The 17,022-nt window shown below is 47.0% G+C and overlaps 1 protein-coding gene across 1 annotated transcript in view; it reads left to right on the top strand.

Moving 5' to 3' along the window:
- The window catches only part of LOC149352500 (luciferin 4-monooxygenase-like), a 35,424-nt gene that overhangs the window by 15,871 nt on the left and 2,531 nt on the right, over positions 1-17,022 (top strand). The window contains exons 3-9 of the mRNA XM_089577174.1: positions 1,348-1,454; positions 2,343-2,545; positions 4,167-4,338; positions 8,510-8,681; positions 10,420-10,520; positions 14,536-14,677; positions 15,994-16,257. Coding sequence (XP_089433300.1) covers positions 1,348-1,454; positions 2,343-2,545; positions 4,167-4,338; positions 8,510-8,681; positions 10,420-10,520; positions 14,536-14,677; positions 15,994-16,257 — 1,161 coding nt within the window. The remainder of the gene's footprint in view (positions 1-1,347; positions 1,455-2,342; positions 2,546-4,166; positions 4,339-8,509; positions 8,682-10,419; positions 10,521-14,535; positions 14,678-15,993; positions 16,258-17,022) is intronic.

Below are 17,022 nucleotides of genomic sequence, written 5' to 3'. Positions count from 1 at the left end.
GCTGCCATACCAGCAACTTCTGAGCGAACGGCGCCCAACGCTTCCTGCAGTGTCGGAGTGCCCTGATGCTGCGCAGCAAAGGTCAGCGCATTCAGGCACCCGGTTCCCAGAGCCAAAGAGACAACGAAGAATATGTGCATCTATATACAAGAAAAATCGGGCAACCCTTCCGGCTTCCACACTCAGTCTCCTCCAGCTTGCTGTTCTCCGTGTACGGTTCGGGCTCGCGCTCCATGTGCGGGCCTCGTGGCTGCAGCTTCCAAGGGTGCCTCGAAGAAATGCTCAACTAAGCGTAGCATGCATGGCAATTCCTTCTTACTGCTATGCCCCTTGTCTCGCTATCAAGAAAGCGTATTACTCGTGCTAGCAACTCCGAATTCGGGTAAGGCCTAACGCTGTTCAAGTCCGGGTGGGCATTCCACGAACCGAACTGACTGTCGTCCCATGTTCCAAGAGCATGCCCCATGTTGGGCGCCATTGTGGCGACATGGGGAGCAGTATTCTACCCCGTACTTCCCCTCCGCGGTTAGCGGCCACTTTTCGTCGCTGCTTCCGCTTGCCCCACGAGGGAGCTAACCCCTCGCCCGGCGCATGTTGGTTATGATGGTCGGCCGCATCGATACAGAGGAGGAAACAGACCTTCCACATCGTTATACGCTTGTCTCTAGTGCATCCTTTCGGAGGTGAGTGTGTGCTGTACCGTGGAGCTGAAGTGTCGCCGTCGCTTCTGGTCCTTGCGAAGCATTCAGTAAATTGTGTACCGTCACGTGGAAGGCCTTGCATGCTCGTGCAGGGCTTCTTCATCATTTCCGAGAATGTTGGCATTTATCTTGTTTAAATATTAAATTAATGTTCAAAAAAGGTTAATTGAACGCTTATTTGCAACATTACAAAAACGTTAGAAAAAAAAGGACATTAGACGTTTTTAGCATATCGGAGACGGATTGGCGGAGATGTCGGAGACGTATACCGGTTTACTGGACACCTCCTGCGCACGCGCAGCGGCTCCGCCTGGCCCCATCCATGTCCATGTCACTGCGCGTGCGCAGGAGGCCTCCGGAAGACCGCTATACGTCTCCGCTAATACGTCTCAGGCATGCTAAAACCGTCTATTAAGAGCAGTATATTAACATTTGCGATCAAAACAAAACTATGACATTGTTGTAATGTTTCAGTGCTACCTGAGATGTAACACTAACTTTAAGGAATCTCCACGACTCTAGAAGTGTTTTAAAGTGTAGTGTGGGGTGAGAATCAAATTAACTCCTTTCTACATATGGTGTTCGCTCCACAGAACACTAACGTCTGCCTGTCGTTGCGCTTGTCTTTATGTTCTTTTTTTTTCAGGACATATTCCTTACCAGTTCGCAGACGCCCAGCCAAAATTTGTCGTGTGCGACCTAGACGACGCGCGAAACATGCTGAAGGCCTGCGAAAAAATCACGTCGGTAGAGGTAAGACACTGTGCCAGTAAGCTGGTGTTGTCGTGCAGCTTCTATTAACACATCGATATAAACCAGACAGTGTTTGAACTTGTTTCTCTGCTATTATTGCATGAAGTAATGGGCAGGAAGCTCCTGCATTTACCTGCAAACGACTGACCTCACAACTTCTGCGTTTATACTACATCAAAAAGGCGGAAACACTGGTGATCGATATCTAGTGTTTGAAAAACCAAAGCAATTCAGTCGTCTTCTCAGCCTAATTGCTGCTGCCTTGAGGAGGTATCGTGTACCGTACATAATATGATTTATTATACGAAGGGGGAAACAGTTCAGCCTACTGGGTGTCAACATAAGTCAGAGTCAGGCATTGTCTTTTGTTTTTCTCTGACCCTGCAAAAATAAATGACACCGGTATACTGCACTGCAGTAACCCGCTGAAATAATGTCCATGTTGTGTTGGCTTACCTAGAGTATTAGTGTAAGAGCAAATAAAGTGGTAGGTCAGTTGGCGAGAGCATGAAACATGCCTCGAAACTACTTCGTTTTTGAGAAAAAAAAATGTAAAATAGACTAGCCCAATACGAAGAATGAACAAACAGATACCACTCAGTCCTGTAATGATGATGAGTGTTGCTGAAGCTTCTTTCGCACATAAGGCGGACTCCGAAATTAAGTTACCAGCTAAGATCTGCTAGGGGATGCTAGAAGGAACGCATGCTACGTATGCATGAGATCTTTTCCCTCAAATCACGACATTCTGAGACAGGGCAGTGATATTAACCCCGTTGATGATTGGAACCTGATTCGCAAGCCTATTTTTAGGTGCTTTCACGTACGATGGAAAGCTCTTTCACGATTCTGGTGACGTCATTGGTGCATGTTATTTAACGTTTCCAGGCTGTTATTGTCACCACCGGCTGCTATGAAGGGGCGCTGAGCGTTTCGGAGTTGATGGAGACTCCTGTGGAAGACAGTGACGCCCCTGTGAAGCTCAGCCCTGACACAGTGCTGGCTATAATTTATTCCAGCGGCTCTACGGGACCGCCAAAGGGTGTACAGATTACCCACCGCAATGTCATTAGCCAAGTGGTGTCTTATGGGTAAGTGGAGTACATGCGGGTGTTTCACCTAAGACTTTCTGCAATTTTTAAAGATGGGCTTTTTGAGTTTGAAGACCGCTTTTTCCGGCATAGCATTGTCAGCGGTGTAGTACTTCGGAATACAGGTAAGATGTGCTAACTTGTAGGCTGGTTAACTAATATTAAGTAGCTAACTTTGAATCATCACTGTTGGGCTCCTTAATTATTGAGAGGCATGAACCCCACCGTAGGTATACTATCCATATCAATTTTTAGAATTTCGAAAACTCAGTTACTGTGCTCCAACAAATTTCCGCTATTCCGACGAGTTGCCTGCACTAGAGAGGTTGCTTTGCCGGCAAGCTTCTTGAAATCGCATGCCTTTTGGCGCGATGTAGCCAGAATTTGGTGGGCCACAGTGGCTATGCGATCACGCACCTTGGAGACACTTCGTAGCCGGGTTGTTGACGTGGCGTAGAACCGGCGCTTCTCGCTGATTGTTCCTGCTTTCTCCGATATGGCGAATACTTAATTTGAAACCACTTTATGTAGTAGTATGTTAGGTGACCGTTGGCGTTAATTGAATGGCCTCATTTGCTTCCACAAGGGACGGCGACGACTGCTGCTGGCTGCCTAATCCATTACCCAGCAGTCGGTTCCCATCTGCGCTTCCCGTTCATTGCATGCGCGTCCTGTAATGTAAGCAATAGTCGATTTCAGATCGCTGTTGTCAAAACTGCACTTGTTAGCCATTTACATTCTCTAAAACTAGTGAAATCACTCTCACAATTCGCGATTCTCGTTGTCGGTACACCATACCTCGCAGTATTGGGTTTTCGACCGATATGGAGAACCCACATCAGCGGACAGCCACTGCTTATGGCAAGTGACAACTAAGCGAGCGCCATGGCAGCTTCACTCGTGGACTTGGTCACCCTGTGCTACGTGCTTATATTCAAATACAGCTTAAGTTTTCAGTGAAGCTCCGCCCACATTAAGGACAACCGGACAAGAATTACTCCACGACAAAAAAGTAGTCCATTGTTAAAGCTTTTTTGTTTACTAAACAAGAAGCTAATCAAACGAAAAAAATCATAAGTTCTAGAATTCTAATGCCACTCTTGTTTATTATAGTCAAATACTAAAAAGCTGATTTCATTTGCTCCTTTGGTTGGCCAGCAAGACGCGGGGACCATGGCCCAGTGTTACCAGTTGCTGTTTTCTTAAGTCATATCCTACTATAGTGTTCCGCCAGCAAAGAATAGTTAACTTGCTGCGACTAAACCTGTAGTGATAACGTAAAACCTAGCAATCTATGTCGGTTTTTACTATTTCTAGAAAGTGAAGAAATCGGCAGATATCATTCCTAGCTTTGCTGTCTTTTATTTGGTTGCTGCACGACGGAGCATAACTCCTAGGAATATTAACGTCAATATCTGCCACGTTTAACATCACTGTAGCCATTTATAGACGACCCACGATAGTTAAAACGGTCAGTTGCCTAGAACCAGGTGCACTCATGTGTGGGCAGAATTCAGCGTTGACGTGTTGGGAATGGGTTCCTTCAACTGTACACGTCATTCGCCCGGAAACGAACTCAGCCGTAAATTTCTGACCTCCTCTCTCGGTCTTATTTATACAGGTGTCTGGACGAATCGGTGTTCAAGAAGGGCGACATGTATCTTTCCGTCGTATCGCTAATGTTTGTTGGCACCTTCTGCATCACTTGGTGTTACCTCGGCCATGGTTGTACGGTCGTCCATGTTCATACCTCGGACTTGGGTGTAGTTCTGCCAGCGATCGAAAAGTACAAGGCAAGTAATGTTCAGAATTTCGCAGAACCCTTCGAGGCAGAGTAATTAGGCAGAAATTAGTGCCAATAATAACACCATTACAACTATTTCGCTATGCAGCCCATAGAAAATGTACACACAGTCTATGGATTGTGTATCGAAATTTTTGTGTGGGCACAGCACTGTTATTTTTTCAGTTGAGGTTTCTTTTTTGCAATCCACTGCAACGTCTGGATAATAGTGATGATCGTAAATGAAGCATACTAACTAAGAGCCCATCAGCATGATTAAATACGAAGTGAAGCCCTGGCTCAGGGAGACGCGAAACGAAAGAATGCGAATAATTTAATTAAAACTCTAATCTGGGAGAGTTGGTTCATAGCTTGAAAGGGGTACGTACTTGAGCAAAAGACGGGAAGAAAACGAGGAAAAACAAACGACATGTACAATGCGCAACACAACACTAAAAACAGCCGGTCAAAAGGGTAAAAACGCATTGCAACGAAGAATTCAAACCAGTATCAAAGTCTAGGCCACCCAACAACAGTACGACCCAAAATAAAATGCAAACCTGAGACGCAGCAAAATTTACACGTGTCCGTCTAGAAAAGTCACCTCTTTGTTAAAAAGTAAGATATATGCAGTGCTAATGCAATTATCTCCGGAGTTAGTAATGTGAAATGCCTCAGTAATTTCCCTCTGAAGTTTGGTCTTCGCATGTGCCAATATTGTGGTGCCTCTGAGCAATGCCTTGCATTTGTTACTGATAACGTGCTCGGGAAGGCGTCGTTTTTCGTTGTTTTAAGCATGAAATGCTTTTTTACAGTCCTCTTGTGTTCACGCAGTCTCTCGTTCACGCACTTTCCTGTTTGTCTTATGTATTCGCTACCACAAGACAAAGGAATGCTGTATACAACATTGGTAGCGCATTCAACGTATTGTTTTACATGTTTCTTATTACATGATTCACGCTTTCTAGGCAGGACGGTGCAAATGTCATACAGCTTTCTGGGGGCATAAAAAAGGATCTTCACATTATATCTTTGGCCTATCTTCTGAATCTTCTGAACTCAATAAATAAACGCAGACATCTATGTGTAGAACCTTTTCGACAGATGGCACTTGGCATCAAAATATGGGTATCGCCGCCACAGGACAATCTCGCAAGTACAGGGTCGTCCACTCTTAGTTAGAACCCGCTAGCGCATGGCCGCACACTTCTGAGGGCCACCGCGTGCGACACAGTCGCTCATCGCAGCAAAGTGGCGCAGGAGAAGATGTACCTGGACGTGGTGCCTCGCGTCATCTGCCACTTCGTTTCGAAGCGCAGCCGTTTCGGACGCAGTGACCGTCTAAAGAGCACGGTCACGCACTAGCGCATTCTAACTAAGAGTGGACGACCCTGTACAAGCGCAATGACGAAATAGCCACAAAACAATACTCGAATCTCTGAGGCTGACAAAGGTGCATGAAGGTTGCGCGTTTGGATATTGAAGTAAGTTTTGTCTTGAAACCACTAGTGCACTTTTATCACCCAAGGAAGGCGTAAAAAACAAACTGAATGTTGGAATCAAAAGACAACCTATTCTTGGTGGCGCCACGGGTCTCCAGTTGAGTTTCGGTTATGTTTTGGCCATGGTTTTGGTGCTTCGCGGCCATGCCAGTCACGCACTTTGCGTGGCCAAGTGATTTCGTTTTTCAGGTGCCTCGATTTACGATTTCGGAGCAGCAGACGAACTCGAAGTGCCCATTGAAGTGCTGCTCGGACAAACTTCATGCCTTGGCACGCATCGACGGCGCTTTTTTTGTTGTTGTTGCCTTTTACCTCAGTTTACCCTACGCAAGAGCAATGCACGCTACTTCGTGGCTCCCCGAGCGCCGCTCACAGCCAAGGTACGCGTACGTACTGCGCCGACGGTCTCATTTTGATCAGCAGTACAGCGCCGTGCAAGCAACGCAGATGAAGGCTGCTGCACTGAAAAAGGTCGGGCGATGTGATGTTGTTGGTTGCCCTAACAGCCGTGCCGATTCACAGCAGCGCAGTAGCATTTGCCGGTTGGGTGGTGTACCAGTGTTGCCTGCTGCATCGCTGTCGCTTGGCTTGCTGCCGAAACTGACTCCTCGGTGCTCGGACATTCTCTATATTCAGCCAGTCCAGCCGCCTCAGCCGTCAAAAGCATCGCGCGTTCTGTCGGTCTGAGGTCGCTGAAGTGCAGGCCGGAGATAACTTCGTTGTATAGGGATCGGGGACGGGATCCATCGTAATGTTGGTGCAAATGTAAACGAAGCGACGGTAGCAGCGGCTGATTGATGCCTTCAACGTCCTACCAGCGGTAGCTTTAACTTCAGCTGGTACTGCGCCACACCGCTTGGAACCAGCAATCATGGAGTCCACGTTTACATCACTTTTCGCGTATTGCATCATCAGAGAGTCCCGAGTTCACATCAGATCGGTGGGAAAAACATATTCAAGTTCGAATCCAAATCTCTAGCATACCTTTTGTTGCCGGACAAGGAACAACAAAGCCAAGAAAGGCTGAATTATCAGACTTTCAATGTTCCTGAGTGTTCCTTTAAGTATTCCAAATGTCAGGCCTTACATTCTCTCGAGTGATAATGAGTGCAAATACTGATTCAAAATGTACATCACTGGAGCCAGTTACTTTTCTCCTGCTAATTTTTACGCACAAAATTAAAATTCAGGATGTATACAAAAGCAAAGTACAAGTGGTCGTAGGGCCTTTAGGAACACAGGGGCCACGGAAAACTTATTGCAGCCGCACCGTGTGAATAGCTCGTCGCTCAGCCATGGCAGTAATGTTGCAAGTAATATTTATGCCCCGAAAAAACTAGGATTGAAACAAACAAACAAGCACGCAAGGACGAGGTCAAAAATCGAAATCTGCAGCGAAATATACACTAGCACAGTATGTAAGCCACTTGAACGCATCGTCTTAAAGCCCATAACAACAACACTTTTTAAACATGGCTTTCTTAAAGGACATTTTACCTATGCTCAACTAATTGCACTAACGGATGATATACGAATCGCTATTGATCACCAGACACGAGTGGAGCTCATTTCCTTAGATTTTTCAAAAGCCTTCGACCGCGTATCACACACAAAACTCATTACGAAGCTTGAACTAACTTTACGAACTGGCCCCATTTTAGATTGGATTAGTGATTACTTGCGTGCAAAACATTCGTCAGCCGCCGCGGTGGCTCAGTGGTTATGGTGCTCGGCTGCTGACCCGAAAGACGCGGGTTCGACCCCGGCCTCGGCGGTTGAATTTCTTTGGAGGAGAAATTCTAGAGGCCCGTGTACTGTGCGATGTTAGTGCACGTTAAAGAACCCCAGGTGGTCTAAATTTCCGGAGCCCTTCACTACGGCGTCTCTCATAGCCTTAGTCGCTTTGGGACGTTAAACCCCATAAACCAACCAAACCAACCAAAACATTCGTCAGACCACTCCTATAGAGTACGCTGATGCCGTTTGGTTTCCTTTCACAGCAAACTGATTAAAACAGCTTAAAGGATCACGGAGAAAGGCGCTCAGATGTATTTTAACAAACACAGGTTAACCAACTCACTGACACAATTACTCAAACACGCCGGGCAGCTGACCCATCAAAACCGAGCCAAACTAGCGCACCCTTGAATACATATGTATCCTTGAATACATATGCATCCTTGAATACATATGTGCAGACTAATCGTGATTGTGCGAATTGCATTGTGCACCAACAAACATGGACCATTATGCTTTAGATTTAAAGAAATTAAATATTCTTGACAAAGTCGCCTTCCATTTACTTTTGACGGCGACTGTACCAACTCATACATAATCAGTTAAAGCTCGATACTTTAAGAGTTGTGCAATTTGCGGTATTACAATTCGTCCAGCCAAACTCTTTTTAGATGCTCATCATTCTAGTTCTTAACTTTTATATTGCTGATGTATAACTTTATTCAATGTAATAACGCGCACTTTGAATCATTGATAATTGTTATAATAGTATGCCATTGTCCTTTCTAAATGAGCTCTCTGTTATGCTCCCTGTTGGATTGACGGTATCAAGTAAATGAATAAGAAGCCGAAGCAGCAGAAAAGTTTTTAAAAACGCACTACTCATAGCGGTTAACAAAAAATCGCGCGTTTTCAGTTTTTTTCTTTCTATTTTTCACACAGGCAACATCAATCCTGCTGTTCCCAATGTTCGTCCGCAAGTTGAATGCGCACCCTCTTCTTGGCAAAACAGATACGAGCACCCTTACGAAACTAATGGTTGGGGGCAATACTTCACCAAGCCCTGTACTGCAAAGTGTAGCCAGGAAGCTCCGGCTGAAGGGTGTCATACAAGGTACGCGTTCAGATTTCTTGGTTTAACTTCGGCATGCAGAAAAAAACTAGCGGAAAACCAAGCGCAAGGAAAACGGTTTGGCCATCTGGAAAATATGAGTTTTAGGTAAGAAAAGAACCGATAGACCAAGAATGGCGCGAAGACAAGCGGTACGTGCTATTAATGCATGAAGCTCAGAGCGCGGAAACTCGCTGTTTGCTTCATAAATCACCGAAAAACCGATGAAAAAAGGGCATGGTGAGACAGATTTGTAATAATTGCAGGTGATCCTGAAACGAGCACGGATCATTGCAGGCACTGTTGCAAAATCGACGATAATGCGCATTGAGTTTCTCGTAGAGCCGGTCACGGCTTTTTCTATCCACAGAAAAATAAATAAATAAAAAACTGACAGAATCACTCAAGGCAGCAGGGAGACGGGGTGGTAGGAAGCGGCGCAACTAAGCTGTTTACTACTGTTTACCGTGACCCCACAACGTAAAATAAAAAATTCATGGCACTAAAGATGCTTACTTTTATATGACACGCATGCTCCTGCTTCTTATTTCAGTTTCTCCTGCCGTTGAGAAAATCATATGAGAGCTACGCTAAATTAACCAAAAAAGAAAAAAAAACTAGTTGTGAAAGTGACACATTCGCGCATGGCTTTCCCGGACGAGGCGGCGGAACCGGAGTTATCCAGTTTCGAACGGGCCCTTTGTCTTATCACTGCTTATCGTTTTGTCGGCAATTTGAGGACTGTCGGCTAAAACTAACGGACAGACAACAGTGAGGAAAAGCTAAAATTTGTGCACGTAGTAGTGAAGTACACTGTTTCGGCCTTGCTTACGTACTACTAAAGAAACGGAATAATCTACATGGTGGATTTCGGCCATGGTTTGTCGGCATCGCCTTCCGTGCTGCGCTGCTGCCCAGAACGATTTACGCACGTTTAATGCTGCAACTAAACATGCATTTCACTGCTTCCGCCATGTCATTAAGTTTCAAGCTCCATTTTCTTAGTTACCGGCCCACGATTCACATTCATAAATCTGAATATTCCTCGCAGCATGACCATGATAACGCCCTATATTTGATTGTTTAGACCTCCATTAATGCAGGTGTGAGGATTAATACAAATAAAAGTTGATATCACGCTTAATTTCGACATTGCTCACTTCACCGAAAAAGAGAAAGAAATGGTAGTCCTCGTCAATTTAAAATATCGTTTAATTGTTCAGCTTTGAAATCAAAACGTACATGCGAGCATGTGAATAGTAAGAGCTGAAGACTGAACACCGGCTAGGAATACCTGTTGATATGTTTAACAGGCATATAGTTTGACTCTTCGCCAATATTTATTCTTTCAGACTAATATATGCAAGCTATTGCTTCCTCTCGAAGCTCTCCATCTCTTTCCTCACTCCCTGCCTGTTACAAGTGCGAAGCGGGCGCGAATTCTAATAATGTGTCCGTTTAATGTTGAGCTCCTAAAAGATCCGTTTTTTCTCGTTCTCAGCTAGCAGTAACCGAACCACATAACCTTAAACGTCCTCTTGGAAGAAGACAAGCGGAGAGAAAACCGGGCCTTCGAAAAACGGTTCATCAGATTTTGACAAAGGATGGGGGTCAGCCGAATCTAGGTTATACCCCGTTCCTCCTGTTATGCCTCTGCCAGCCAGAGCAAGCTTTTTGAGATCAAGCCATGCTTGTGATTATCTCGGCTTGTACATGCTGCTGACTGATCTTTCTTCTGCAGCTTACGGCATGACAGAGTTGACTGGAATCGTTACATATTCCGCTCCTGGGCACGGTGATTTCAAGAGCGTCGGGCAGCCTGTGGCGTTCACAGAAATGAAGGTGAGTGCGCCTTTTCTGCGAATTAAGAGTTTGCCTTTCATTTTTTTTTTAACTACATCGCTGCAAAAACTGCGCAATGCTGCTCTCGCAGACATTTTGAGAGCCCTTCACTAAGGGATCTCCCAGGCGGGTTCGCTACAGACCCCTGGAGCACCCCATGCTACACCGTGCGAAATGATATCAGTCGTGGAACACATTCGAATGAACGGGTAGCTGCGGAGGGCTTTTGTAGTTTTGCCTCGTCACTCGGCAGTCTACAGTCTGGAAACTGGCCACATCAGGAGAGCATACGCGTCAGCATGAGGCGAGAGACAAGGCGCCCTTGTGGCCATGATTCAGACAAAAACTCGAAAAAGTGTGCCTACCGCCAGCCAAGCGGCCGTGACGGGGAAGCCCCCAGAACCATCCGACCATTTAGTGGCGATACTCCACACAGTTAGGCAGACTTGGCTCCGGCCTCCACCTCTACAGGTTTCTGCTGCCGCTTCCGCTCCAAGATCATGTGTTCTTTTGCGTCACATTTACGACTCTCCGTTGCTGATCAAGCGGCAACAATGGTACGGAAGCTATCACTTGGGAAAAGGGTAGAGGCGTTCTGGTTGCAACTTTCCAGAAGCACTCTGGGCGTACCGCCATTTCGCACTTTGTTCGTAACGGTCGTCAGTGGCATATAGCGTCAAGGAGAAAAAAAATTGACGCTGTTTACATTATCCTGCGTAAATCGCTAGCTAAGTGACCACCAAATAAGTGTCGCCATTGGCCTCTAAAGAGTGCACAGTGCCCCCTATACTCGGGACGTTCCCACGATTACGTCCTCATATCTATTTCCGTGAATGTAGCAGTGCTTCAATTATGGAGCTTCAAGCGATACACAATTCAATTGCTTCCCTTCCACTCGTTCCCACTTTCGACATTGCTCACATTTTGCACCGACAGGTTAAGCAGGTTAAGGCTGTCCGGTGCACATTCCAAGTTACACAATCCATTCACCAACTCTGGACAAACTACCCCTGTCCTGTGCGTATACAATGGATTCGCGGCCATGCCCAGGATCCGCATAATATTCATGTGGATGCAATGACATACCTTGACACATCAGACATCCCGCCACCTTCCCCTCTTCCCCCAGATCCGTTCCTGTCCTATGTTTCCGAGAAACAGGCTTTGCGTCAGCGAACACGCGCTCTAATTCCTCCGTGTTCGTACCCTCTCCCCCGGAGTCTCAGTCGGGAGGCGGAGGTATATGTGCGCCGGATTCGGGCAGGAGCTGCTCTGACTCCTTCTGTGGGTCGTCGGTGGCGTGACAAACGTTTCGAAGTGACTGACAAGTGTCCCCATTGTGGTGCTGCGCGAGACCAGTGTGACGAAAAACACTTGCTGTGGACTTGCCTGGCTACAGCTTCCGTGAGACGACGCTTCCTAAAGAAGGTAGGCCTGCGATGGGACGTTGCAGGCGACTATCGCAAGTGGAGTCATGATAATCGCTACATATGTTACATATGTACACATGCTACATATGTTTGGGTTACTTGCCTGAATCGATCAAAAAAAAATTACCGACGATTACGTTACTTCCTAATGCGAAATTTGAGCGCAGCAAATAAGCTGTTTCACCTTTTCGATAGTGAGTCAACCCCAGCTGCGGAGTTGGTTTCAGGGACAACGCCGCCGATGCCGACACAAACAATATGATACCCTCGCTTCCGCAGCGCTAAGAACCAGGTCTAGCCGTGGGAAGGTGGTCACGTATTCGTCGACGTGCCGGGGCCTACGTGAAATAACCGGCGCGTCGGCAACTGAAGAGCACCCTATCCGCCACACAAGAACAGGGGGGGGACCTTTCCTCCTCTTTCTGCATGGCGGCGACGGTGTTCTATGCAATCACGTTATCTTGACTCTCTAGCGGCGTCAGCGGCATCCAGCGGTATCAGTCGGTCGCTGCTAGCGCTGGGGGGATGAAAGGGGGGCGGAGCTGGTTACGAGGCCGACGACAACGCCGACGACGACGCGAAACCCAGGAACGGACGCCAAAGAGCTGCGCTCTAAAATGGCAGTGGCTTAGCTCAGCTACGCAAGGATATACATAGCTAGAGGTACGGTATATCCCTGGTTACGTCTAGTTGTTCTGCTTATCGTCATGGCTACGTGTTAGACATTAAAGACGAGACATGTGGTGAAGGCTGCACGTGTTATTCAACTTTATTGACTGTCAGAAAGACGGTCTGGGGATCCATAAAGTAACATGGGGCCATTCGGTCGGAGGTGAGCGGCGTCGGTGCGCGGCGCCGGCAGCTGTGACGTCACTCGGCGGTCCCTCTCGGCCAGAGGCGTGCGGAATGCGCGCGGCGCACCAGCTGCGCGGCTGTGACGTCGCTCGGCTCCTCGCACATGCGCACAAGTGGCGCCGAAGGCCCACAGCGAAACGGCGAGACTGCGGGTAATGTAGCTCTCGCTACAAAAGTCGCATATTCGGAACGTCTGCGGCGATGACGAAGGAAATCAAGCCGTTCTGTCAGCGATCGCACCGGTGGCGCCATCTCGTTTGCCGACCGTGAAGATTCGACAGAGGGGGGTGTTTTGAGGGATGTTTTAAGACTCTCCTTCACCAAAGACTTGAAATTTAGTTCAGTTTTGGCCAAACTACGTTTATTGTGATAATCGATAAAGCAGTTGAAAAAGCGCCTTCAAACCTTTCGCAAAACAACCCGACCACACGTCCCTTGCCGAATCTCTACGGCCGCCAAATGAGGTGGCGCCATCGGTGCGATCGCTGACAGAGCGGCTTAATTCCCTTCGTCGTCGCCGCAGACGATGTGGATATCCGACTTCTGCTCGAATCAGGCAAGTACCCCAAACAAACGTGGTATAAAACAATTCTACCGATCAAATGCCATTTCTGTGCGAAATTTGAGCTCGAACAATGCGCCCGTTTAGCTGGGTGAAACATTCTAGGGCGCGCGTTTATTTGCGCAGGAACACTACGGTCAACTAGTGTGGGATAACCCCCCCCCCCCCCGTCCGGCAAAGCGGGGGGACATTTAAGGTCCGCCTTTGAGGCTGATCCATGTACGCGAAAACTCACGCGAATGCGAAGGAGCTGTCGCGCGAAACATTTTTGCCGTGTCGCTTGCTTCGTCGCTCGGACCTGCACCAACAGATAACTTCCCTCGTTATCCGGAAGTCCCCCCGTGATTAGCCAATCAGGCCTCTACAGGCTGTTTCCAGTTTGTCGCAGCTTCTCCTCCGAGATCTGTCTTCACCTCAACAAGCGCGTCGTTTTGGCCATCGCGGCCATAGCAAAAATATTTGCTTTACTGTACCTGTAAAGCAGACCCGCAACATTTAAATAATGAGAACAATCTGCTTGTCAGTCACGGGGGACTAACAACATTTGCAGCTGGCTATTCGAGCGGGCGTACTGCAGAGAGATAGATAGATAGATATGATAGATATGTTTATTTGAGTGTGCCTCAACAGCCAAGTGGCCTAAATGAGCGCACACTAAGAGATGCGTGCCGAGCCGCGGGTACCGGCGCTAGATCCACCGTGCCGCTGCGCTCCAATTATATATACGCGCAGACACACTCCCAGCCCGTATTCTCACTTGCATATTATAGTTTGCTCACTTACAAGCAGATTGCGGTGACAGTTTACGGGGGTGTTTTTACTAAGCCGAAGTGCGCAGGCCACACCTTCCTCGTGAATCCGTGACGTGACTTCCGTCTCCGCAAGCATGCCGGCTTGGTCATCACCGCTGCCGCTACACCGCCGCCTTAGAGAAACTGTTTCTTTTGCCATAGCTTCATGCTCGCTAGATATAGGCATATATATTTTCAATGACGTGTTGCACATTAAACCTGCCCATGCCCTTCGCACCTTTAGGCCAGTATCGTGGGCACACACTGAAGAGCAAGCACAAGCATAGTTGTTTATCGGTTGCGCACCACATGTGATAAAAGTGAAGTCAGTCTCCTAGAATACCTTTTATATGTTTTGGTTTCTTCTGCTTTTTAAGGTGGTGGATCTAGACACTCGGAAAACCCTCGGACCGCTCGAAAAGGGAGAAATCTGCGTGAGAGGTGCGAGTACATTCAAGGGTTATCTCGGCCGACCGGAAGACACTGCTCGCGCTTGGGAAGACGGATTTATTCGCACAGGTGGGACGTTTATTTTATTGCTGCTATAAGCGTGTCGTAGCACGTAGCTCAATAATTCTGAAAGGATTTGCCATCCCTGAGTATTGTAACCAATCTTATTGATGCAGCCTTGAAGACAGGTTCACGAATGAGTTATATTTAGAGAAAAAGCCTACGGTGGTGTTTTGATGTCTTCTAGTAGTTGAACTTCCCGTGTTTTGAGCTTTTGGAAAGGGAGCCTGAGAAACAGTGAAGATGTGCATACCATTCATGAACCAAACATCCTTTGTTAAAACGGGTATGAGACACCGCATGGGAGAAGTATAAAAAGGCTGGTCTTAATTGATACTGCTTTTAATTATAAATTGAGTGGTCCTCGAAGGGTTACTATATCAGCAATACTTAACCACCTGTGAGAAGCTGTGATCCGCCCTAAAACAAGAGGCCAGCTTCAACGATGGCCCGCTCGTCACAGAAATTATGTGGCTTATGTTTTCTGATAGCATACAAGTCCACCTTTCTTGGACATCACTTTTAATTCTGAGGCAGCTGTAGAATGTCTTAAGATACTATTATAAACATACTGGTGGGAATGGTCTATTATTCCCATGCGTAGCAGAATCTTACTTTTAAAGTTCTCGCAGTTTTAAAGCTCGCCTCGAGCTAACTAGTTAAGGCTGTCGTAGAAAACCAATAGGTACATTTTTGATCATTAATAGCAGAAAACAACAAGCGTCTCGAGAGGAGATCGGCGGATACATTGAATGCTATGGTGAGCGCTTACGATATTCGAGAAAAACTGCGTAACTGCACGTTGAAAAAATTAGCTTCTCCAGAATTTCGGAGTATGAAGATAAGCAATGCTGTTTTCGCCTCTTCTTTTTGCGGTTTTTGATATTATTGCTTGAAGTGTCAATCATCAGACACCAAAGGCCATATTCAATCCAGGCCATATTCTGTTTTTTTTTTTTTACACCAGCAAAGGTATACAAGAAGCCTTTTGTGGCGTCCAACAGCGTCCGAAGACACGAAGTCACGAATTTTGACGTCCCTCGTGCCCTCGCTCTCAACTGTGCGTTTGCACCCTCGTCTTCGCGCTGCCACAGGTGCCGGTAGATTGCCGTCTCGGTAGCTCGCATGTTAGCAACGAGCATTTGGAGTGAGCCCCCTGAAGAGAGTCAGTAGAAACAAAAAAAAAAACTTCTTGAACGTAAGCGACGAAGGGACACGGCACTCAAAGGCAGGGGCAAGAAATAGCTTTTAGGCTTAAGCATCGTGCCATCGTCTTGCAAGACGCTGTCATGCTGGGCTCACCGATCAGAACGCATTGATCGCAGGCGACGTGGGGTTTTACGTGCCGGACGGCCGCTTCTTCGTCTGCGGCCGTATTAAGGAGCTCTTCAAGTGCATGGGCCAGCAGGTGGCGCCCTCTGAACTCGAGGAACTGCTGGCCACAGACCCCGGCGTGCGACACGTGGTAGTGGCCGGGGTGCCACACCCGGAGTTCGGTGAGGCCGCTCGCGCTTTTGTCGTGCTCGACCATCGCGCAGGAGCCGCCGAGGAAGTTGAGGTGGCCGCCAGGCTGAAAGCGCTCGTAGCGGGTAGGTGTCTCCATAATTTTTTAGTCCGTGCCGCAGGGAATGTTTGGGGTGTAATCGGTAGCTGCAGTATATGAAGTCCCTAACTATACACAATGGGCTAGCTCCGTGCACCCAAGAGACATCATAAGGCGAAGTTCGATGTGCGTTCTCGAGATCTATGGCACGGGCTCTCTCGAAGTGTGTTGTTACTGCATGTTATAGATGTCAAGCAAAAATGTGAAAACGAGGCAAGCTCCGGACGCTTGATAGTTTAACTAAGAAGAGACGGCCTCTGTGTCTGTGCACGAAAGACGCCCTACCGCTAATTATGCTTTATTATGTCTTCATCCACAGTCATCTCAGTTACTGTATTAGTTCCTGGGGCCTTACGTAACAGACTCATCTCCTCTAGAACACTTACATAATCAAGCTGTTCGATTCATCACAATAGTCATTATAATGCTCACGTCACTCCACTTTTAAATTCTATATTCGTCTTCTGATTCTTCTGATTAATTTTCTAATCAAATTTAACATGGGAATCACTGCAGTTCAGTTCATCTTTAATAGTAATTTGCTTTATATTATCGGTAAAACTCCCCCAAATAATCTCATATCACGCGATTTTCTCTACACAACAACTTTCTACTGCCAAAAGCACGAACTAACTACGGTAAACAGACAGTTATATTTGCAGCAATTAACCACTGGAACAGACTACCTATCCCCGCTAAATGCTCATCGTCTCTTATTACTTCATTCAAACGGTCGTTACGTTCTTTCATT

The sequence above is a fragment of the Amblyomma mixtum genome, chromosome 3 (assembly GCF_055824585.1).
Source record: "Amblyomma mixtum isolate Tamu chromosome 3, ASM5582458v1, whole genome shotgun sequence".
Taxonomy (NCBI): domain Eukaryota; kingdom Metazoa; phylum Arthropoda; class Arachnida; order Ixodida; family Ixodidae; genus Amblyomma; species Amblyomma mixtum.
The sequence above is the reverse complement of the archived record's forward strand: the minus strand, read 5'-3'. Positions and strand labels throughout refer to the sequence as shown.